The sequence below is a fragment of the Crotalus tigris genome, unplaced genomic scaffold, assembly GCF_016545835.1.
Source record: "Crotalus tigris isolate CLP2741 ecotype Arizona unplaced genomic scaffold, ASM1654583v1 scf7180000023606.2106662, whole genome shotgun sequence".
Taxonomy (NCBI): domain Eukaryota; kingdom Metazoa; phylum Chordata; class Lepidosauria; order Squamata; family Viperidae; genus Crotalus; species Crotalus tigris.
In genome coordinates this window covers 1,194,463-1,217,993 of record NW_024100074.1, presented here as the reverse complement: position 1 = coordinate 1,217,993, position 23,531 = coordinate 1,194,463, and the positions used below count along the sequence as shown (strand labels likewise).

The window sequence follows — 23,531 nt, the reverse complement described above, 5'->3', positions numbered from 1 at the left end:
TTATTCTTTAAATTGTTTGCATTTACTCCACTATATATTGTACACAAAAGGTATATCCATGTTTAGATAATTATAATATCATGATATACTGGGGGACTGTACCATACTACTGCAACATGCTCTATATGGGGCTGTCCTTGTTAATGGTGCCAGTTATTCAACAAATGTACCACCACTGCGCCACAACTGAATTGGCTTCCAGTGTGCCCAGGTACAGGTCAAGGTGCTGGTAGTTATGTTTAAAGACCTGTATGGCTTGGGACTGAGTTACTTACTCAATCTGGCAAGGAGCATGTTCTGGGTACCAGCAGCTGAGGAATAACAGCCGGTGGAGCCCAGGCAAGCCTTTTCTGCTATAGTGCCTGCCTTTTGTAAGGCCTTGAAAAGTTCGGTCTGTGTCTCAATGTGGAGTCCCAGGTATGCGAGGGAGCTGGTTCTGGTTATGTTAATGGCAGCTGCTATGGGTTTCTATTTTTTTAATTATATGTGTTTTATCTATTTTATTGTAAAATGTCCCAAATGTAACCTATATAAATCAGCTAAACAAACAAATACAATACAATACAAAAAGTTGTTCCAGGTATATAATATATTCATAGTTTGTGTATACTGTAATTTCATTTCTTTTTAATGCATATATTTAGCTTCCAATATTTCAGTTTCACTACATCTATTATTTAACAATTTTTCTTTGCATTTCAATTTTTTCTCCTGACTTATGACACATTTTTGAACTTTTTTTTTAAATGTGATTCTTCCCCTAATTCTAAAATTTTGTCTTAACATCCCTTCTTTTATGACAATTTACATCAATGATTTACTGTAAGTTTTCATTCACTTCATTCATGCTGTTGTTCACATTTTCCATTTGTTTCATAATAATGTTTATATTTTCTATGATAAATTTTGGATCCCTGGAGTCTTCTCCTTTTATTGCTATTATTTTCTTTGTTCTCTATCAGGGATATTTCCTGATGGCATGTTTCATCAGAGTACATTTTGGTACTCAGTAATATTTTCTATGTATTATTGATACAATGTTCTGCTAGTGTTACCACTAACTTCCAAAACTACTGATACAACAGAGCTTATAGTGTACAGATTCTATTATACTTAATAGTCATCTGTTACATAACAAAATTTCATTTCCTTATTCTTAGCATATTTTTAAAAAACACTTAAAAATCCTTACTCTTAAGAAAAGGCTGAATGTTGCATTCATATTGGCAAAGAATTAAACCTAACAAACCTGATGCACACAGATGTTACATTTATCACAAAACACCATATCATTTCCATCTTCACTATCAGGAGATCGGCATACATCACAGATTACATCTTCATCATATTCTATACCAAGCCCTTCCTCTGTTTCAATGGCATGGTTCATATTCTCATGACAGTGACGTTCCAGGACTTCTACCAATTTCTCCATGGTATTTTCATCAAGCTGTCCATATCCTGCCGAATGGTAAAAGTAACCATTAAAATTGCTACACTGAATAGTGCCCCAATTGTGTCTCTTCAAATCTTTCATTTTCAAAATATAATTTCCATTTAGCATCACACATGTTACTGATTTCACTTTAACTTGGCTTATCAGAGTGGTTTTTGTTTGTAGAATTAGTTGTTGTCCACCATAACCATGGGAAGAAAGGTGAAAAACCACAGTGCCAAGAATAATAAAGAAGATATGATATTAGGGCAAGATTTTTTTCAAAAAAAAAAGGAGGTAGAAGACAAAGCAGTTCTATCTTGGGCCAAATACCTTCCTCCAAAAATTACACAATATTCATATTTCTTTCTTTTTTGATTTGTAATCCTGACCTGATAAGAGATAATTTATTGTTCTATGCCTCCTATCAATAAGCTAAGAAACTTCATGTAAATAATAATAAAATAATAGTTCAAATTAGCCCAATCTACATTTAGTAGGTATTTTCTAAACTCCACTTTAAAAAAAGTGTTCAGCAAGCTTACATTCTGGTTGTATAAAGACAAATGACTCTCATATACAAATCTTATTGTGCCTTATAATACTGCCTTGAGTCCCAAAAACCTTGTTACTATAGCCTGTCCAATTAGGAACGGAGGAAAAGGGCAGTTTGTGACAGATGTAAATGTAGGTGAATACAGCACTAGTCAGGAGGCAATCTCTTTAAAATAACTTGTCACTAACAGATGCAAGAATCAGAACCATTACTATATCAGTTTGTATAATTCCAAACTAATGAAATAAGCTGTTAAGCACATGATTGCTAAGAATTATGATGTACTCTACTGGATGCCACTAATTTTAAGCTAGCTGATACAGGACTACCTGTAATGGAACCTGCCCACTCCACTCGTAACTCGAAAACTCGTAGAGTGAATATCGTATCTTGAACGAGATTACTCCCTTGCTCGTTAAAATGCACGTGGCTCATTAAGCGAACATGAGGTATCTCAGGGTGGGGAAGGCCATTGAGGATCTATTGATGGAACAGGCTCCCAAGGCCTCCCCAACCCACTAAGATACCCCTTCCTTCCTGCTGCACTGGACTCACCTGGAAAAGATCCATCTCCTCTCTGCTATGGTTCCTGCTGGCACCCAGATCTGAGGCCAGGAGACACTCCTGCATCCCCATTGTGGCCCGATCCAGGCTCTGGAGGCCTTTTCCAGGCCACTGCCACCTGGATCTAAGGCCGGGAAATGCTTCCACAATCCGCTGCAGCCCGATCCGGGCTCCGAAGGCATTTTCCAAGTCTGATCGGGCCGCGGGAAAGCTGCAGAAGCATTCACCAGCCTCAAATCCAGGCAGCAGATAGGGTCGCAGACAGGTGTGGAAGCATTCACTGGCCTTAGATCTGGGTGGCAGCTGCCTGGAAAAGGCCTCCGGAGCCCAGATAGGGCCTCAGAGGGGGCGTGGAAGTGTTCCCAAGTCTCAAATCCAACTGGCAGCAGCCTGGAAGAGGCCTCTGGGCTGCAGGGGGCGCGGAAGCATCTCCCAGCCTCAAATCCAGGCTGCAGCGGCCTAGAAAAGGCCTCTAGAGCCCCGATCCAGCCTCCGGAGGTACATGGAAGCGTCCCCCAGCCTCAGTTCTGTTCTCTGTTGCAGAGAAACAGAGGCCTAAAGTACCATGAAATCACGCAAGATCAGTAGCATGAAATCTCACCCCACTGTTCTCGCATGATGTTGCATTACTTTAGGCCTCCATTCTATATGAATCAGCCAAAGGCCTGGAGCAGCCAAGAAAGCGAAGAATCTCGATCTTTGTGGGGTGAGTATTGAAAGCCTGATGCCTAGGGAGACCCGGGGTGGGGGTGGGGAGGGAATAACCAGGGTGAATGTTGCAGAGCTACTGCGGTCGTTCGTAACGACAAATGGCTGCTGTGGTGCTGCAATATTTGTAACTTCAGGACTTGCTTGTAAGCACTAGGGGGTGCTCAACACGTAACTTTGAACAAGCGTTAAGTGAATGCTCGTAACTTGGGGATTACCTGTATATTATTAGTAGTACTTACCATGATTTTACAATTCATATTAATATCTTTATGTATAAAACAAATTGTAGATCTATATATTACTAAACTATCTTTTCTGGGTGAAATCGTGCATCACAGGATAAAATATTTTCAACTAAGGTACCTTGTATGGGCTAACTTACAGAATGTGTCCAAAATTTGGGACCCATGACCCATGACTCCTGCAGAACTGACAAATTTTATAAATTATGTTATGTTCTAAAAATTATCATACAATAGTTTATGACAGACACAAAATGTCATAAACCATTTCTTCTGTTTTTGGATGTGGTGGCGAACCTGTGGCATTTCTGTGGGCACGGGCACAGCTACTGCTGCCAGCAGCTTGCGCAGGTCCATCAGGCTGCTGTCGCCCCGTGTGGCAGCCCCTCCCAGCACAAAGAAGGCGAAGCAGCCAGCTAGCAAGCCCCGCGTAGAGGTGCATGCCCACGCCCAGCAGGCAAAAGGCCACCCGAGCGGGGAAAGTCGGATCCCCATCGATGTCATGGCCACCCATGCCCAGCAGAGACAGGGGGGCACGCAATTCTGGCTGGGACTTGGGGGCCATGGCGCCAATGGGGATCCGACTTTCCCCGCTCGGGATGGCCTTTGGCTTGCTGGGCATGGGTGTGCTCTACCACCTCTACGCGGGGCTTGCTAGCCGGCTGTTTTGCTTCCTTTGTGCTGGGCAGGTCAGGTGTCGAGGTGGCGGCGTCAGCCTAATGGATTTTCGCTACCAGACTGTTTAACTCGATGTAGAAAGGGAAGAATATGCATTCTGCATCAAGTAAACTTTTAAGAAGTTAAAGAGTCTGTCAGCGAAAATTCTCCCCATCCCCCATGCCTCAAGCCGGCCCCGCCAGCAGCTTGCTCAGGTCCATTAGGCTGCTGCCGCCGAGGAGAAGAGTGGTGAGGTTTTGTGCCAGTCGGCCGGCCAGAGTCAGGGGATGGTGGCTGCCTGGCTGGAGAGGGGGAATCATGGCTGCTTGGGGGGGAGGGGGAGGCAGCCGGTGCAGCAGCTTTGGTACCTCGGTTCCGTCCAAGTTGAAAGTGGAGGCACAGCAGCGGAATTGCTCTCAAACAATAAGAGCCGGGTGCGTTGCTCGCTCGTGTGCGCCCGCCTTATTGAGAGCAATCCCACTGCTGCGCCTCCATTTTCTTCAACTCAGATGGAGCCGAGCCGCTGGTGGCCGCTTGAGTGGGGAGGACGAGCTTTGCTACTGCTGCTGGGCCACACCTGGACTACACCCTGCCGCTGCCTCCCAAACTCCACCTTCGCCACTGGTCGAGCAGTGGCAGGGTGCTCTGTCCTGGGGGGAAAAGCAGCAGCGGCCTAACCGTAACCCCCGCCATGCCCCCTCCCTTGCCTCGCACTGCAGGACGAGCCTCCTGCTCACCATCCTACCCGCCAGAGACCTCCTGGATCTCCCCCAACCCTGCCTGTCCCCCACAGGCATTCCTCCCCAGGAGCAACATCGAGGTGGCAACACCCACCCTGGCCATGCCCACCCAGTCTTGCCATGACTACCGTAGTCACACCCACCCAGTGGGCCACGCCCACCCAGCACCTGGCAATACATAAGTGGGTTTTGGGTTGCAGTTTGGGCACTCGATCTCTAAAAGGTTCGCCATCATTGTGTTATACAATTCAACGTGGATTAATTTCAAGACAGATACATCTCCAAATGCATCCCAATTTTTCCAAAGAGGCAGTACAACAGAAGTTTTGTTATTATTGAAAGCATTGAGGAATCTGGTAAGGAAATATCTCTGAAAGGATGACTCAATAGACCAGAAGTTATCCAGTATTTTTTTAAAATTTTACAAACCTATAATACTGGGAAAGAATGATAGAACCAAATATCAGTGTATGTATATTTTATTTCAGAACATTTGTTAGATTATCAAATGTTAAACAGATTATTACTTTTGCTTTCTCACCCATTTCAGCAAGTTCCTCATTTACTTCCTGAAGCCAGAAGATATCCATGTCATCCAAGTCATATCGACACATTGATTCTGCCAATTCTAGAATGTTGATGTAGCCAGGTTCAGCAGACTCTTGGCTTGAACAATGGATGTACTTTCTGGGCCGTGTATAAAGTACTTGCTTTACTTTTTCTGCTATAATTCTAAGCAGCAAAACATTATAGTGAACTACAAATCCTCTGGTGGAAGAATTCTTAAAAATCAAGTAATAATGACAAAGTGTTCCATTCTTCAGGACCTTAGGCCAAAGGACAGTGTTAACAATTTTAAATTTTTCATAATATTGTTATTTACTAAAGGATCATCTATGGATAACTTACAGTATTTGATCACTAACATTTGTTGGTTCGTTCAACCACCACCAAACTAGTGCCACAGTAGTACGCTTAAACATAAACATAAACAAAATCAGTACTGAACAACAGTAAAGTACTTCCTAAAATCTGTCTTGAATTATGGCCATTAAATATATACAAAAACATTAGATCAGCTTTGAAATAAGAGTCTGATGACAAGGACAATAGTTGCATGCCCTAACAATAACAGGTAATAAAATAAAGAATTGTAATGATCTGGTTTTGGTATATCCTAACATCTAGAATTGTTATTCTGTTAAGATGTCATCTGTCAAAATAGAAGGGGCGTTATCTTACCTGAACGCCTTTTCTCAGCACGGAGATGAAGAATCCACCAAGGGTTGAGACTGTATTCCTGCCCAATCAGATCAGTCAGCCAAAGTTGCCACGCCCGTCCTGGACCACGAGATCCCAGTCTTGACACGAACGAAGCCATTGACTGACAGCAAGATGTTGTGGCTCACAAAAAACAACTTATGCTAGACCTACATGACCTATAAGGGTGGGTGTGGATTCTCCATCTCCGTGCTGAGAAAAGGCGTTCAGGTAAGACAACGCCCCTTCTCCAGCACTGGAGATGGATAATCCACCAATGGGACATACTAAAGCTTATTGTCCCTGAGGGTGGGAAATAGCCTGGTCCTGTGTGGAACTTTGGTCTAAAACCTGCTGGAGAACCCTCCTACCAAAGGAGGCCTCTACAGAGGAAAACCTATTGATCCTATAGTGCCGGATGAACGGGGAAGGAGAGGCCCATGTGGTTGCTCTACATTCTTCCTCAATGGAGGCTTGGGTGGCCCATGCCGCCGAAGTGCCTGCACTCCTTGTAGAGTGTGCCATGATCTGTTTGGGGATCGGTAAGGCCTCCATCTGATATGCCCTGGCGATGCATGCTCTGATCCACCTTCCAATAGTGCAGTGGTTCTCAACCTTTTTAATGCCGCGACCCCCAACCGGTCGTAAGTCGAGGACTACTCAACCGGTCGTAAGTCGAGGACTACTCAACTTGGTGCAGCACCGTTTGCAGAATGGGACTTTTGGCGGGCTCAGCAGGGCAGAGACAGCCTGGACAATTCCTATTGGCTTTTGAAAGCCAATAGAATTAGACTCTATTCAAGAGAGTCTATTCTATTGGCTTTCAAAAGCCAATAGAATAAAAGGGAGTAGCACAGCTAAGGAAAAGGGGGAAAAAATGGCGGACTGCGTTTGGCGACCCCCGTGAAATGGTCGTTCGACCCCAAATGGGGTCCCGACCCACAGGTTGAGAACCACTGCAATAGTGGAAGAGGAGACTTTCCGACCCCTGGAAGAGGGGTGGAAGGATATGAAGAGAGCTTCTGAACTGCGGAATTCCGCTGTCCGTGAAATGTAGTACCTCAGAGCCCTACGGACGTCCAATGTATGCCATTGACGTTCCCGGTCGTGTGCTGGATTTGGGCAAAAATCCGGTAGGACTATCTCCTGTGACCTGTGAAATAAGGAATTGACCTTTGCAATGAAAGTGGGGTCTAGTCGCAGGACTACTCGATCCCTGTGGAAGCAGCACAGATCGTTCCTTATGCAGAGTACAGCTAATTCGGAGATACGACGAGCCGACGTAATGGCTACCAAGAATGCTACCTTGTGGGTTAGGTAGCGGATGTCACATGTTTTCAGTGGTTCACACGGTGCCCTGGTAAGTGCCCATAGGACCCGTGATAGATCCCACGAAGGATACCTGTATACGGTGGGTGGCCTGATGTTCGCTGCCCCTTTAAGGAATGAATGGAGTAAAGGATGATGACCCAGAGACTCCCCGAAATTACACGATAGAATCGTAGAAAGGGCGGCGATTTGTCTGCGTAATGTGTTTGGAGCCAGACCCCTTTCCAGGCCACTTAACAAGAATTCCAGGATGTTGGGAACCGTAAGTTCCCCGATGTTCAGGTGGTGGCCAGAGCACCATGATTGAAAATTCTTCCACATAGCCTCGTAAATGCGATTCGTGGAAGCCTGAATAACTCTGATGACCTCTTGCGAACAAAGTCCCCTTGCTAAGATCGAGCGTTCAAGTGCCAGGCGGCTAGTTGTAACCACTGCGGGTCCGGGTGTAGAATCACCCCTTGACTGAGTGAGACCTTGTCCAGGGGATCCACCAAGGATCCATTAGGGAGAGGCTTCTCAGGTCGGCGAACCAAGGTCTCCTTGGCCAGTATGGGGCCACCAGGAGTACCTCGGCTCATTCCTGAAGGAGTTTGCATATTACAGCTGGGAGAAGAGGCAAAGGGGGAAAGGCATAAAGTAGCCCGAGGCCATGGGCTCCGGAGCGCATCTGTCTGTTCCGCTCCCTCGGACGGAAATCGGGAGAAGAATTGATCCAACTGGGCATTGGACTGAGATGCGGTTTACTTGAGGTCGACCGAAACGGTGACAGATTTCCTTGAAGACCCTCGTATGGAGACACCATTCCAAATGATCTACTGTTGTCCTGCTCAGTAGGTCTGCCTGAGTGTTTGTTTCCCCTGATATATGATCAGCCCTGATTGAAGCCAGGTTCTGTTCCGCCCAGGCTCCCAGCAGGAGGGACTCGGACCATAGGGAGCGGGAGCGAGTGCCCCCTTGGCGATTTATGTGGGCTTTGGCTGCCACGTTGTCCGTGAGAACTAGCATGTGTTGCCGTGCCAGCAAGCTGTGAAAGTGCCATAGGGCTAGGTGAATGGCTCGTAGTTCAAGCCAGTTTATGTTGTGTCGAAGGTCCGATGTGGACCAATGGCCCTGCGCCCACCTTATCTGGAGGTAAGCTCCCCAACCGAACATGCTTGCGTCGGTCGTGAGAACTAACCTATTCAGTTCTCTGAAGTATGAACCTCTGAGCATGGCTGGGGACAGCCACCACGCAAGGGAGCGTCTTACCCGTTGTGGCAGCCATACCCTCTGCTGGGATGCACTGAGGGTCTGCCTCTGGAATGGGAGCATGAACCATTGCAGTTCCCGTGAGCGAAGTCTGGACCATGGCACGATTGCTATGGTCGAGATCATCTTCCCTAGCAATTTGGAAAGACTGGCTAGCGCTGCAGACTGGCGCCGGTGTAATTGGAGCACTGACTCCCTTATGCTGTTCCGGCGTTCCTGGGAAAGGTTCACTCGGCACTCCACTGTGTCTATGATGGCCCCTAGGTGTAGTATTCTTGTTGTGGGAACCAAGTGACTCTTGGGGAAGTTCACCGAGAACCCATGATCCTGGAGTAGTCTTACCACTAGTTCGAGGTCCGCCAGGGCGGACCAGGTGGACAATGACTGGATCAGTATGTCGTCCAGGTAACATTGGACTCTGACTGGTATCGTCCTTAAATGAGCTGCCAGGACCGCCAGGATCTTGGTGAACACCCTGGGAGCCGATGACAGGCCAAATGGGAGTGCCCTGTATTGAAAGTGGCGTCCCCTGTATTCGAACCGTAGAAAACGGCGGTGGGCCAGAGAGATAGGAATGTGTAGGTACGCCTCCGTGAGATCGATAGACGTCAAGAGGTCCCCTTTCCTTACGCTTCCCAATATGGAGCGTAGTGTTTGCATTTTGAATTTGCGATATGCCAGATGGAAATTTAGACCCTTGAGATCTAGAATAGCTCTCCATTCCCCTGATGGTTTTGGGACGACGAAGAGTATGGAGTAAAAACCCTGGCCTCTCTGGTTCAGTGGCACTGGTTCTATGGCTCGAATACTTAGTAAATGTTGAACGGCTTCATTCATGAGTCTTTTCTTTGTTTGGTTCCGGGGGGTTGGGCAAGAAAGGAACCGATTTGGGGGTTTGGAGAGGAACTCTAGGGATAGACCGTGACGGATGGTGTTTATCACCCATGCGTCTGTGGTGGTGGCTTCCCACTGGTGGGCAAACAGGGTGAGTCTGCCCCCTATGAGAAGGACTGATGAGTCATCTGGAGTGGCGGAACGGGCAGTTATTCCCGCGAAAGGGCCACTTGCCTTGCGCTTGCTGCCTGGGTCTTGAATTTTGTCTCTCTGTTTGTCTCTCCTGTCTCTCCTGTCTGGCCTGAAAGGGCTATGATGACTGAGAGTAGCCAAACCTTGCCCCTGCACGAAAGGACTGCCTCCTTGAATAGTGACCGGGGCGTCTTTCCTGTCTCTTGAGGTTGTGATTAAGGACCTTGCGCTTGTTCTTGTTCTCTGTTAGGTAAGGTGTCAGCGCATCCCCAAATAGTTTGCCTCCCTGGTATGGGGCGGATGCCAGCTTCCATTTGGATTTGGCATCAGCTTGCCAATGTTTTAGCCAAAGCATGCGCCAGCCCGTGATGCTGGAAGCAATGGTCCTGGCCGAGAATCTGGCCGCTTGGAGTGTTGCGTCTGCTGCGTACTCCGTGGCCGCTACCATCTTACTGAGTTCCTGCTGCGTGCGAATGTCCTCCGCTGGCACCCGGTTCTGTAGTTGCCGGAGCCAACAGAGTGTGGCCCTGCTGAAGAAAGAGGCAGAGGTTGCAGCTCTGGTAGCCCATGCTGCTGCTTGGTGTGTTCTCCGGTAGGTGAACTCACATTTGCAGTCCTCAGCCTTAAGGGCTTTGAAGAAGCCACCAGATATGGCAGTAGATGATACTAAGGGTCCTAAGGGCTCGTCTACCATGGGTACCTCCAACGCCTCCTCCAGTTCCTTGGCTATGTTATACAACCTCTTGTCGGTGTTATCTGGAAGAGGAAGGGAAGCTAGAGAGGACTATTGTTTCCTGACCGCGTTCAGGAACAATTGCAGGGATGTGATGTTGAGTCGTTACCAGTTCCACGAACCTCGGGTCGGCCTCCGCGTCAGGAAGAACAGGTTCTGATGGAGTTCCCTGTCCGAGATGAGCCGTGGATTCAGCCTTACGCAGTAGGGTAACAAAGAGAGAGGGGTTAAAGAGACCACTGAACGAGAGCACCTCAGGTGGGGCGTCCTCGTCTTCGGACATTTGGACCGCTTGCTCTGTACCTGGTTGGTCAAGGTAAGAATCCGCGGAAAGAGATGATACGGATGGAGAGGATGGACATTGCATGGTCCCCATTTCCTGCCGGTGGCTGGTTCTGGGTCTGGACATTCCTGGCCTGGGAGCCAGAGCCCTAGCTTCAAGGGCTCGGTCTACAGCCTGTGCGATCAAGACTGCCACGCGATCCTCCAACAGTAGCGGAGGCGCCTCGCTAGGTTGTGGTCCTGCTGCCATGGGTGTGAATGTGGCCTCGGTAGGCCCCTGAGACACCCATGGTGAGGAAGATTGGGAGAGGGAAGAGAACTCACCTGTCCCGCATCGCGCGGGGGACTGAGAGGATTCCCCCGTCGACCATACCCCCAGTGGAGAAGATGAGGCTCCCAGGGGTAATTCAGGAGCTAAGCCCCCGTTCTGAATCTTTTCCAACCTGGCCCTTTTCTGCACCCTGGCGAACTCCTTTTCTAGGGCCTGGTGTCTCCTGCTTGCCTGTTTGTCCGTCTTCCTGGAAGATTTTTTGGCAGATCTGGCCTTAGTAGCCGCTGCCTTGTCGCTGCCTTCCGGGCCAGATAGGCCTGATGTGGATGGCAAGACTCCTGTCGAGGGAATGATGGCTTCCTCCATTCTCCAACAGCACAGGACCACAGTAGGGGGATCCCGGTATTAGGAGAGTATACACACTGAGTAAGGACAGACGCACTACTGGGGGCGCCTGAAACCCAGGTACAGCCTCTGCGCCTAGATACCAACAATGGCTGTGCACGGATAAGGACAGACACACTAATGGGGGTGCCTTGAATCTGGCTTGGAATGCTGTGGATAAGGACAGGCACACGATAGGAGGGGTCTGGAATCCCAGCGGTTGTTATCCGGATAAGGACAGGCACACTACTGGGGGTGCCTGGAATCCGGGTGGAGCCAATCAAATAGTGGGTACTTGGAAGCAAGGGACACCAAGTCCTGGAAAATGGAGATCACTAAGGTGGAGATCAATACCTGTGCCTTTGGGGGACTCTCTGAAAGAGAGGCCTCTTCTGATCCTAAAGGTGAGTATTCACCCTCTCTCTAGGAAGGGGCTTACCCCTTTCGTCGTTCACAATGCTCTCATTAGCTAGGCCTGTTTGTTTGTTTTTTGTTGTTTTATTTATTTATTTACTTATTTATTTAAATATTATTCAGGTAGCTTGAGTCACTGTGAAGGTCCGATAGAAGAGATAAGACCGCGCATGCGCAGGTAATGGCTGCCACGCATGCGCAGTGACTCCCCTGCTCAGTGGTGAAGATTACTACCACGCGTGCAAAGATGGCTGCCGCGCATGCGCAGTGATCCTTCTTCTTGCCTGAGCCACGTGGAGCCTAACAAAGGATCCGCGCGAAATTTGAAATGGAGGTCCGAGCTGAATGATCGGGCTGCACTCCTGGCTCCTGTTATCGTAAGGTTAGCGCCTGAACGTGCTGAATTCCAGGGATTTCCTCCCCCCGCGTGTGTCCCTTGCCCCTCTTCCAGCCCGCTAGTCTTGAAGCCTTATGGGTCCGGTGCTGCCCAAGGGAATTAAAAGGGGGAACTGTATCTTCAGCGGAGCTGCAGCCGCAGGCTCCGCTCGCGTGCGCGCTTCCCAGCTATCTAAACTAGTTTTTTTTAGCTGCCGGCTCGGCTTCCCTGGTTGGGATGAGGAGGGGGGGTAAGGGGGAGTGGGGGAGTAGGAAGGATTACCTTCCTTACCTAGTTTGCTGTTCTCAGCAGGAGAATACTTCTTAGTCTTTGCTAAACAGTCTGGATTAATTAGTAATCCGATCTTCCCCCCCCCCCCAATGCACAGCTAGTGGGAAATAATTCACTAAAAATTTTTTTTTTTAATTTTGAATAATTTAATTCAAATTAAATTGAATTAAGGAATTAATTTAAGTTGAATTAAAGAATAAATTTGCCTAATTGCTTGCGGAATAATCCACCAGTGGAGATTGTACTTGCCTGGAGCTAAGCTTGCAACGTCTGACCAGTGTGCAAGATCAATCAAGACTGGGATCTCGTGGTCCAGGAAGGGCGTGGCAACTTTGGCTGACTGATCTGATTGGGCAGGAATACAGTCTCAACCCTTGGTGGATTATCCATCTCCAGTGCTGGAGAACTATCCTGGCATGCCTAGATGAAATGAAATTAGATAAGCATTCAGAGGTTTTTCTGGATATGACTGCAGAACAAACTGGTTACAAAGATGGTTTTCTAGACATCCATAGGCCACATGCAGTAACAAGGTGCTTTGAAAAAGGAGAGTTAATAGCCCAAAGATTTCACAGGATACTTTTTTGAAGAAGCACCAGAACCTAAAAACCACTGCAAAAAAGACCTGCTGCAGTAAACTATACAAATTGCTACAGTCAGTTCTGCTTATAAGAGAGCATTTCTCAGGCATTCCCCTCTGGATTAAAATTTCAATTCTGCCTTCATTTATTTTTTATTATTTTCTGCATAATTGAAGCAATACATGTTATTTATTTCTACAAAATGGAATGTATTGCAGCTGATACTATCCCTTAGTAAGGGATAGTAAGATGTATATTAATATTTCTTTGGGATGGAAGGACAAAAATTATGTGCTTTAGTAAGGCAGACATGTAAAAAAAAAAATACCTGAGAGAAGGTTTTGGAATAGTTTCTGGGCTTGCAGGGACTTGCACACCCTTTTCCCATTCTTGTTTCCAGGTATCCGCAAACAAGTAATATTCATCTGGGTTAATATGATGAGAGTCTGGCAGTTTCATGGCACTTATAAGGTCCTTTCGAAACACCTGAAGGCATAGGAAGAGATAAAGAGATAAAGAAATAATTCGTTAAAACTTCATTTTTTTAATTTAATGATAAAAATTACTAATATACTATACAAAAAAGCCTTCAAAACCACATGATTAAGCTTACAGCAAGCATGGCATCAAAATTAATGGTTTTTTTTACTATCTCTGCTTTAGTAGAAGAAATAGAACTAATACTTATTTACAGTTTCATAACTTGACCCAATCTAAGGACTTTAATCAGCATACAACCAGGAAAAAACATTAAAAAACCAAAACTCAACAGAAAATAATTGACCACCCCAACACAATGCATGGAGATATGTGTCCAAAAGAATCAATCTAACAAGATTCAAAGCACAGTGAAATAAAATTATTTTGGTAACTGTACAAGGAATGGTGTGCTACAGACCTCAAAAGGAACAGTGTTCCACAACGTGCAAGCCATTACAGACAAGGCCAGCTGTCTTGCCAAAGCCCTGTGGCTTTTCTATGGGAGAGGATTTGCCCTCATCATAAAATATTCTTAATGGACAAGCAGATTTGATCTTGATAAGGCAGTGCCATTTATCCTGCTGCTTTGCCATTTACTTATGACCAGAATTTTGAATTGAGCCCAGAACTTTACAATTAGCAGATATTCCTCAATTTACAACTGTAATGGAGCCTGCCCATTAAAGTTATAAGTCATAACCATCACAAAATGGGTCAATCACGTGACTGACTTGATTTTTTTTTTTTTTAATTTTTATTCATTAATACAATTAAAACAACAATGGACAAACATGACATTCCAGAGTGAATTTTTCTATCAGTTCCTATCATAGTACAAAAATTTTATAATTTTATAATTTTTTGTTCTTAACCTCTATATAAACCTCATCTTTTATACAATACAATTATATATACAATTATATGTACAGTTATGTATATCTTTTAGTTCTACCATTAGTTTGAAGTCCGAGCAGTTCTTAATTCATACCAGCGGTAAAATTTGCCCCAGATTTCGAAGTATTCGTGTTCCGTTTTGTCTTTCATAATCATTGTAAGCCTGTCCATCTCAGCACATATTAAAATTTTATGCAGGATCTCTTCTTCCGTTGGGGTTTCCTTGTTCCTCCAATTTTGAGCAAAAACCAGCCTGGATAAAATGTGTGACGCCTTTGTCAAGTTAAACCTAATAGAAAGAGTTCTGGTTTTGGTTCTACCCTGGAGGCTCGCGTGCATTCCCACCACATATGATATAGTTCCACTTTTAGTATTGGTATACATTTTAGACAATCTTGTGGGTGGGAGATGCCATCTATAAAACATTTTGTAAAGGTTCTCTTTGTAAGAGGTGGCCAAAGTAAGCTTCTTGTTTCTTGCCCATAGTTCTTGCCATATATGCAGATCAAAATTAAGACCAAAATCCTTACTCCAATTCAACATAGTCACTTTTACTTGTTCCTCGTACGTTGCCTGATCTAGCAAATAATAGTATAGTTTTTTAATCATTTTATCCTCCGACCCCAAAATTATTTTATCCAATTCTATTGGTTCTAATTTAATACCTAACTCTTTTTTGTCTTTCCGATATCTTGCCTGCAGTTGCAGGTATGCCCACCATTCTAATTCTATCCCTTCATCGTGGATGGTTTTCCTGGATTTCAATTCCCCTCTTTCATCTAAAATATTTTTATATGTTATGATCTTGTCTAATTGAGTAAATTTTGGGTGTACATATATTTCTAACGGTGAGATCCAACTAGGTACTTGGGTATAATTTGGTTGCCAAATTTTTGTCCATACATCAATAAGAGCTTGCCTAATATAGTGACTTCGAAAATATTTATGTACTTTATATTTATGATCCCATAATATGGCATGCCATCCTATTTGTAGGTCATGGCCCTCCAGACACAATAGTCTCCTATTTTTTAGTAATATCCAATCTCTTACCCATACTAATGCTGCGGCCTGGTAATATTTCTCCAAGTCTGGAAGACCAAATCCCCCCCTTTCCTTTGAGTCCTGTAGTAATTTTAATTTAATCCTTGCTCTTTTTCCTTGCCAGATGAATTTACACATCATTTTGTTCAAATTTTGAAAAAATTTCTTGTCTAATTTTATAGGTATACATTGGAACAAAAATAAAATTTTTGGCAACACATTCATTTTAATCACCGCGATTCTGCCCGTAAGAGAGAGCTGTAGGTTAGTCCAAATATCAAAGTCTTTTTGAATCTGTTCTATTAACTTATCATAGTTATCCCTTTTAAGCGTAGCGCATTTGGCAGTCAGTTGTATCCCTAAATGTCTAATTTTATTTGTAATTTGAACACCAATTCTATCAACCAATTCACTTTTCTGTATTTTAGTCATATTTTTGACAAGCATTTTAGTTTTTTCTTTATTTATTTTTAAACCTGCTATTTCCCCGTATCTATTCAATGTTTCCATCAGCCTAATCCCTGATTGTAGTGGTTCTTCAATAATAAAAACTAAATCATCTGCAAAGGCTTGTATTTTAAATGTCTCTTTCTTGATTTCTAGACCTTGGATCTGTTCATCTTGCCGGATTGCTCTAGTTAATACCTCGAGAGATAATATAAATAACAATGGTGATAGTGGGCAGCCTTGCCTTGTGCCTTTTTGCATTTGGAAACTCTCAGTCAGTTCTCCATTGATTATTACTTTGGCCACCTGCTTAGAGTAAACTGATTTAAACATATTTAAGAAATTTTCCCCAAAGTCCATATACAATAATTGATTAAACATAAAATCCCATTTTACATTGTCGAATGCTTTTTGGGCATCAAGAAAAATTAAACACATTTGCTTTTCATTATGTACTTCATAATATTCCAATATGTCCAAAACAGTCCTAATATTGTTTCTTATATATCTTTTAGATAGAAAGCCGTTTTGATCAATATGTATAAAATCCACTAAGAACCTTTCCAATCTTTGTGCCATTATTGCCATGAAGATTTTGTAATCTGAATTCAAAAGAGAAATGGGTCTATAGTTCTTAATTTGTGTCAGGTTGGTGTTTTCTTTAGGAATCAACGTGAGGAAGGCTTCTTCCCATGAAGCTGGTATTTTAGCTTGGGTTAAAACCTCGTTAAATAAGTCCAACAGCATTGGGCTTAAAGATTCTTGTGCAATTTTATACATTTCTGCAGGTATACCATCTGGTCCAGGTGTTTTATTATTTTTCTGTTTCTTAATTGCAACCGAGAGCTCTAAATGTGTTATCTCTTTATTTAGGAGAGTTTTAAATTCTTCTGGCACCTTGGGTAAATCGACTAGTTGTAAATACTGTACTATGTCATGGTTATTTCTCTTTTCGTCGTCCTTATATAAATTCTTGTAAAACTCATATGCCACTAGCTTTTTTCCTTCGTTCTGGCACACCATATCACCTTTGGCGTTATAAAGGTTGGTAACTCTCTGCTTATTATTGTGTTTTTTGATTTTATAAGCCAACCATCTCCCTGGTTTATTAGCATTTTCAAAGAAATTTTGTTTAGTACGTTTTATCTGCTGTCCTAGATCTTCCTTCGTAATAATATCCATCTTATGTTTAATTAAATCAATCTGTTGTTTCAAATCACATCTTTGTGGTTCATTTTGCAGGTTATCCTCAACTTTACGTAGTTCTTCTTCCAGTTGTCTTTGGCGTTGTGTTTTGATTTTGTGTTGCCTAGCCATATAAGAAATTACAACGCCTCTCATGTAGGCTTTGGTTGTATCCCATAAATTTTGGCAGTTTGTATCCTCCTTTTTGTTTGACTTAAAAAACAGATCCAATTGTTCTTCTAATTTTGATTTGAATTCTTTATGATTTAAGATTGCCCTTTTTAGAGTCCATCTCCTCGTGTTTTTTTGCCCCTTCCATTTAATTCTAATCGGATTGTGATCAGCCCAGGTATTTGTATCAATCATAATCTCCTCTACTTCTAAATTTAAGTCAGCTGACATCCACACCATATCAATTCTGGACCAAGATTGATGACGTCCAGAATAAAAAGTAAACTGTTTTTTCCCAGGATTCCTTTCTCTCCAAATATCCTGTATATTAAACTCATCTACCATTTTAAAGAAAATATCAGATATTGTTCCTCTAATTCTTTTTCTATTCTTTCCACATTTATAATCTAGATTATTATCCACAATTGCATTATAGTCACCCATTATACAAATGCTATCATGTTCCAATTGGCTAATAATGTTGTAGAGTTTTTTATAGAAATGTTTTTGCCCCTCATTCGGGGCATAAATTCCAACCAAAAGAATTTTGGTTTTATTCAAAATTACTTCCACAATTAGAATTCTGCCATCTTCGTCCTTATAAATTTGCTTAGCCACAATTTCTTGTTTAATATATACTACCACACCTCCTTTCTTATATTGCGAAAGTGCTGCGAACATATTCCCCAATTTGGGACAATTTAATAAGTATTGATGTTGTTTTTTAATGTGGACTTCTTGTAACATTATTATATCTAAATTCATCTTATTGAGCCTATTGAAAAACTTCTTCCTTTTTGTTGGAGAGTTGAGGCCATTAACGTTGATAGATATAGATTCAACACATTTCTTCCCCTCCTTATCTATGTTTAGATCTAGTTACTATTGCTGGTCTAGACTCTTGAGTTTGTAAATCCTTCCCTCTTTCCACTGTTGATCTTATCGGTCTAGCCTCTTTAATTTCCTTAAACCTACTCTCCTCCTGCTTTTCTTCATTTTTCCCTTCATCAGTGTCCTCTCGAAGCTCAACTCTTTTACCTCTAGCTTCAATGGCTTGCACCAGTGTCTCTCCTTCCTCTCTTGCTTCTCTTTCAACTAAATCTTCCTTACTACCAAAGTTTTCCCTGTAGAATTCCTCTGCTTTTTCTATTGAGTCTAGGCGAAACTTTTTCTCCTGCCATGTTACCAGAATTCCTTCCGGAGTTAGCCATCTAAAATTGATATTTTTCCTTATCAGTTTGGAAGTTATGTATTGGTAAGGCCTTCGCAGGTCTCTCACTCTTTTGGGCACTTGTTTAAGTACAATCAGCTGTTTACCTCGATATTCCAGTGTATCATCTCTGAATCTGAAAAGAATTTCATCCCTAACTGATTTCTTAATAAACCTAATGTGCACTTCTCTGGGAAGATTGTGTCGTCTTGCGTAATTTGTGTGTATTCTATAGGTTTCATCTATCTCATTGGCCATCTCCTCTCTTGTAGACCCCAACGCTCCTGCTAGAATATCTGACATTATTACTGGGAGATCTTCACCTTTCATCTCTCCTACATTTTGAAACCGTAGATAATGTGCAGCCTTCTCAAGTTCCAAAGAAATAACTGTGGTTTCTAATTCTTTATTGGCTTGAACTAGCCTTTCATTCATTTCATCCACTCTCTGCTCTTCTTTATCAATCCTTTCCTCCATTTCTACTAGTTTTTGTTCATTTTTCATAAGTTGGTGGTGGAAGGATTCAAATTTCCCATCCATAGATTTAATTTTATCTTTAAGTTCACCTGTATCATTCCTTATTTCACCTATTTCTTTTTTCAGATCTTCATGGTTTTTACACATTAACTCTTGCATTGATTGCAGCATTTGTTGCAAGTCTTTAAGTGGGTTTGCCCTATCTTTTTGAGCCATTTCTTCTAGTGATCTTTGCCTAACAGAACCTGGTTCCAGCAATGTAGTTTGAAGTGTCTGCTTTCTCCCTATTCCAGCCCTTGTAAGATTTGGAGTGCTAGACATTTTTTTCAATTTTCCAAACCAACCTCCCCACTTATTTACAATTGTTAAAATGTTTTCCAGAGTATCAAAGTTGTTACTAAGAATCAAGAAGTTCTTAACATTACAAGGAAAGGGCAAATTTGCTACACAGTCTCTTTCCCTAGTAGTTTTTCCCTTCCCACTCTTACAGCAATTCTCGATTTAACCAGCAGGTGTCACTCTAATATTGTCTCTGGTATTAAACTTGTCTATTCATTCCAAAATGTCTACCTCCGTTTTTTTCCTTCCAGACGATCTCTCTTGTGCCTTAGAGTAGCTAGCCTTCCAGGGCTAAATTTCAGTCTCTGGAGTAAGGGAAGAAGGAGGACGCCCCCTTTCTCTTCTCTACAAATCCAGCCAACGTAGCAAGTAAGCAGGCAAGCCTTTTTAGCCAAACCTTCCTTTTCGCCGCTTTTCCAGGAGTGAGGGAAATCCCTCCTCCCCTCTTGTAGGCTACTAAAGTCGGTAAGTTTCAAGTGAAATCCTCCAGTACGATCTCACACCGGATCCCTTCTAGCCAGAATCTCTGCTCAGATGAATTTGACTGGAACTGTCATGTCACCGTCCAGCTTTTCCACCGCTAAGCTTCGGCCAGCTGACTGCTGTCATTTCTTCACTGCCGCCATTGTCGGCCGTTTCCCCTTCTCCGCTTGACTTGTCAAAGCTTCTCCTGGGTTCGTGGCTCCTGGCTGCCGCCTGAATCCACTCCCCAGGGCGCCTTGTTGTTCCCAGTCCCCCTCCAGGGAACTAGGGATCACAAAGGATCTGTCAAACAGTCGGGAACGGGGTTAGATGCTTCAGAGAATCATCCAACACACCCGTTCTTCCTGGCAGCTGGCCCCGCCCCCCGACTGACTTGATTTTATAATTTTTTTGCAGCAACTATAAACCAATGTCTTTAATTTAGTTTGACATAATTGTTAGTATCCTGAAATAAATTATATAAATTATAAGTCTAATATAATAAATTAGTTGTTCATTCTTATTAATATAGATTCAGTAGTAAACAAAAAAGATTGGGATATGAAGCAGCAAACATTCAGGTATGTAAGTAAATAAATTATTAAAGTAAAACACTATGAATCAAAATATAAAGCCTTACCTCGGCAGGCTTTTTTTGTTCATTTGCTGGTGTTTTTGATTTGCTTCTGTATTTACAACAAAAGGAGAAAGAAGTGGAAGGACCTATATGAACAGCACGAAAAAGGAAGACAATTAAAAAGAAAAAGAAAATTGAAATTTGCCTAGAACAGAAACTATTAAGGAAAAGTTTATTAAATATTTTTAATAAGTCATAGTAAAGTTTGCAGATAAGAAAAAAATTACTGCCTTCTTAGCTCAATTTCTGATTTTTCATCTAGTTTTTGTAGACGTACAAAAGCAAGAATTTCTAAATAACCCAAACATATCAAAATATCAAGTTATATTTGCTGAAAAATGCAACATACGTCCCTTTGTTTCCCCAGAAACAGAAATATGTAGGAAGTTTTCTAAAATGTAATTTTTGCACACATGTATATTTTAGATGAGGACAATATGTGCACAATTTTTATTTATGAAGTGGGGGAAATGTGATATTTGTGTTTCTGAGTACTTTTAACGGAATGTGAATTTGTCTGCATTTTAAAGGTTTATTCTTCCATGAATTTGTGATTTATTTATTTTTTTGCTAAAAGTATGTTTGTGAGGGATAATTTTGTAGTTTATTTGTTGTAACCATGTGTGTGAGGGGTGAGGATCCCATATTCATTTTTTTTTTTTTAGCATTTATACTTTTCATTCTGTAAACCGGACATTCTATTCAGCTTTGGCAAGACATACATATATGCCTTCAGATTTGTAAACTAGGGGCCTGCCTCTTCATTGTACTCAAAGAGGAGCAGAGCAAGGGGGGAAAAATTCTTAGAGGAAGAGCCAGAAAGCACAGTTCAGCCTTTTTAGATGTTTTGGCTTATATCTCAATTGATTGCCAAGAGGCTTGAGCATCCCACAAATCAGAAACGAGTCATGAACCAGCTTCAGAAAACAACTTATAATAAAAGAAGACTTGATTGGTGCATCAAACCTCAGTTTCAGACAGTGATATTTTGCCAGAACTACACTACAGTTTGTTGTCCGAAGTGAGTTCAAATATTCAAATAAATTAAAACTACAAAAAACCTGGTTTATCATTAAATGTAAATTAGACTAACATATACTTCAATTTCCTAAAATTATAGGAAATACCCACTATTTCTAACAATGTTGTCCATTACAATTGTAAACATTTCCATTGTTAGGAAGCAGATAAACAATTAGGAAAAAGTTGCCCTAAAATCATTAGTTTGTTATAGATTCAAGAGGTAAATAGAAATATTCTATAGTTCCAAAACTAGCACTTCTTGACTTCCCTACATCTCATAACAGAAGAAATTGATCCATTAACTATAAACAAGAATATCTGCAATGTACTGTTCTGGGTGTATTTTCAAATTCCATCAGGTAATATGATGCCTAGCAAATTACTAGCAAGCGTGGTAGGTTAATCCAGACAAGCAGAATGGTTTTCAATTCTGAGATAACCATCTTTAATTTTTGAGTTTCAGCAGGAAATATAAGGGTACCAAGAGGACAGGCCAAGAACATGTAGTCTGTGTATTTCAAAAGTAGTTACCCACTTTGATTCTATCCTGATCCCTATATAGATAAAGGGAATTAGTATTTTTCTTAATTTGCACTAGTTTTTTATCTATACATAGCGAGGCTGGCTGAAAGGCTTTGCGTGAACCTGCCCGGTGAGAGGGAAGCTCGGACAGCTGCTGCTGGTTTTGGGTGCAGCGGGCGTGGATCGGGCAGAAGGAAAGAAAAAGGAGGAAAGAAAGGGGGTAGGGGTGGTTGCTGTGGCTGTTGTCGGAGGGAGACCAGGTGAAGTCGAAGAGGAATTTGAGTTTTAGCTGATCCCTTTCTGTGAAGGAGAGGGAAGGAGAGAGTGAGAGAGAGTGAGAAGGTGGAATTTTACTGCTTTCTTTCGCAGGGGGGAATATCCAAAGCAGAGGCAAGAGAGAGTGAGAAGAGAGAAAGTTGCTGGGGTTGCTAAATTCAGATTTTAACAATAAAGGAAAGGGGGGAGAGGGTTTGACACCGATGAGACCTGAGACTGCGAGCAACAACAGAAGAGAAGGAGAGGCTGGTCGTTACTACTTTGGAGACTAGCGGCCATCCAAACTTTGATTATTGTTACCTGTGCAAGTTATAGACATTATGGGGAGTTGCCCTGGCAGGGCGAGCTGCAGAACCCTGACTACCTTTGTTCGTGTTCCTATCGCTGCCTGTAGGTGGGGTTTTCCCCACCCCACTTGTTTCCAAACGGTCGCTGTGAAATCATTCACTATTGCTGCTATGACTTCCTGGGGCTGTTAAACACCGTCATGCATTGACTATTGGGGCTAGGGCAGCAGTTCTCAACCTGTGGGTCATGACCCCTTTGGGGGTCGAACGACCCTTTCACAGGGGTCACCTAAGACCATCGGAAAACACATATTTCTGATGGTCTTAGGAACCGAGACACCGCTCCTCTATCCGTCTCCGCATGGCTTCGAGCTGAGGGCCGTTGCAGCGCCGGATTCGTTTCTGTCAAGCATCTCCTAAGGGAGGCTGCGCTGCTTCGCAGCCCTTTTCGCAGAGGAGGCTGAACTAAGCTCTGCTGGTGCTCTCTCTCTCTCTCTTTCCCCGCCTCGGCGCTTCTCCAACCAGGCTGGGCAGAGTCAGCGGCACAGCCTTCCTGCCCCCCCTCCCTGGCCAGCTGGAGCCAGGCAGGCCGGCGACCTTCGGAAGTGAGGCAAGGACAGGCGAGGCGTGCTGAGCCCCGAATGCGGCGGGTGAGTGGGCGGCATCGGTGCGCGCTTGGAGAGCCCCTAGGGTTGGGGGTCACAACAACATGAGGAACTGTATTAAAGGGTCACGGCATTAGGAAAGTTGAGAACCACTGGGCTAGGGGCTGGTCATCTTTGTTCCTGAAAGCCCCCCCTTTGATGATGAGAGTCTGTCACCTCCTCACTTCGCGTGAGCTTCTGCTAGAAAAGACACTTCACTAACACCTTGAGAGCGCACCGCAGAGCGCGACAGAGGAGAGCAGGGCTGGGAGGGCCTGGGCTTTGGTGGCCTCTGAGGGGGTAATGCTATATATATATTTAAACTTCAATAAA

The 23,531-nt window shown here is 43.3% G+C and overlaps 1 protein-coding gene across 13 annotated transcripts in view; it reads right to left on the bottom strand.

Annotated features, from left to right (window-relative positions):
* JADE3 (jade family PHD finger 3) overlaps positions 1 to 23,531 on the bottom strand; it is a 166,947-nt gene that overhangs the window by 105,589 nt on the left and 37,827 nt on the right. For 9 of the 13 annotated variants that reach the window (XR_005553740.1, XR_005553741.1, XR_005553739.1 and 6 more), the window contains exons 3-6: positions 20,450 to 20,532; positions 13,429 to 13,586; positions 5,447 to 5,637; positions 1,250 to 1,461 (exon numbers count right to left, since the gene is read on the bottom strand). Coding sequence is in view for 10 of the 13 variants with exons in the window: in XM_039319636.1 (XP_039175570.1) it covers positions 1,250 to 1,461; positions 5,447 to 5,637; positions 13,429 to 13,586; positions 20,450 to 20,532 (644 nt within the window). In the remaining 3 variants the exon portion in view is untranslated. Of the gene's footprint in view, positions 1 to 1,249; positions 1,462 to 5,446; positions 5,638 to 6,147; positions 6,861 to 13,428; positions 13,587 to 20,449; positions 20,533 to 23,531 lie in introns of those variants that run through there. The other 4 variants (XM_039319633.1, XM_039319634.1, XM_039319632.1 and 1 more) reach the window with 3 other exon arrangements.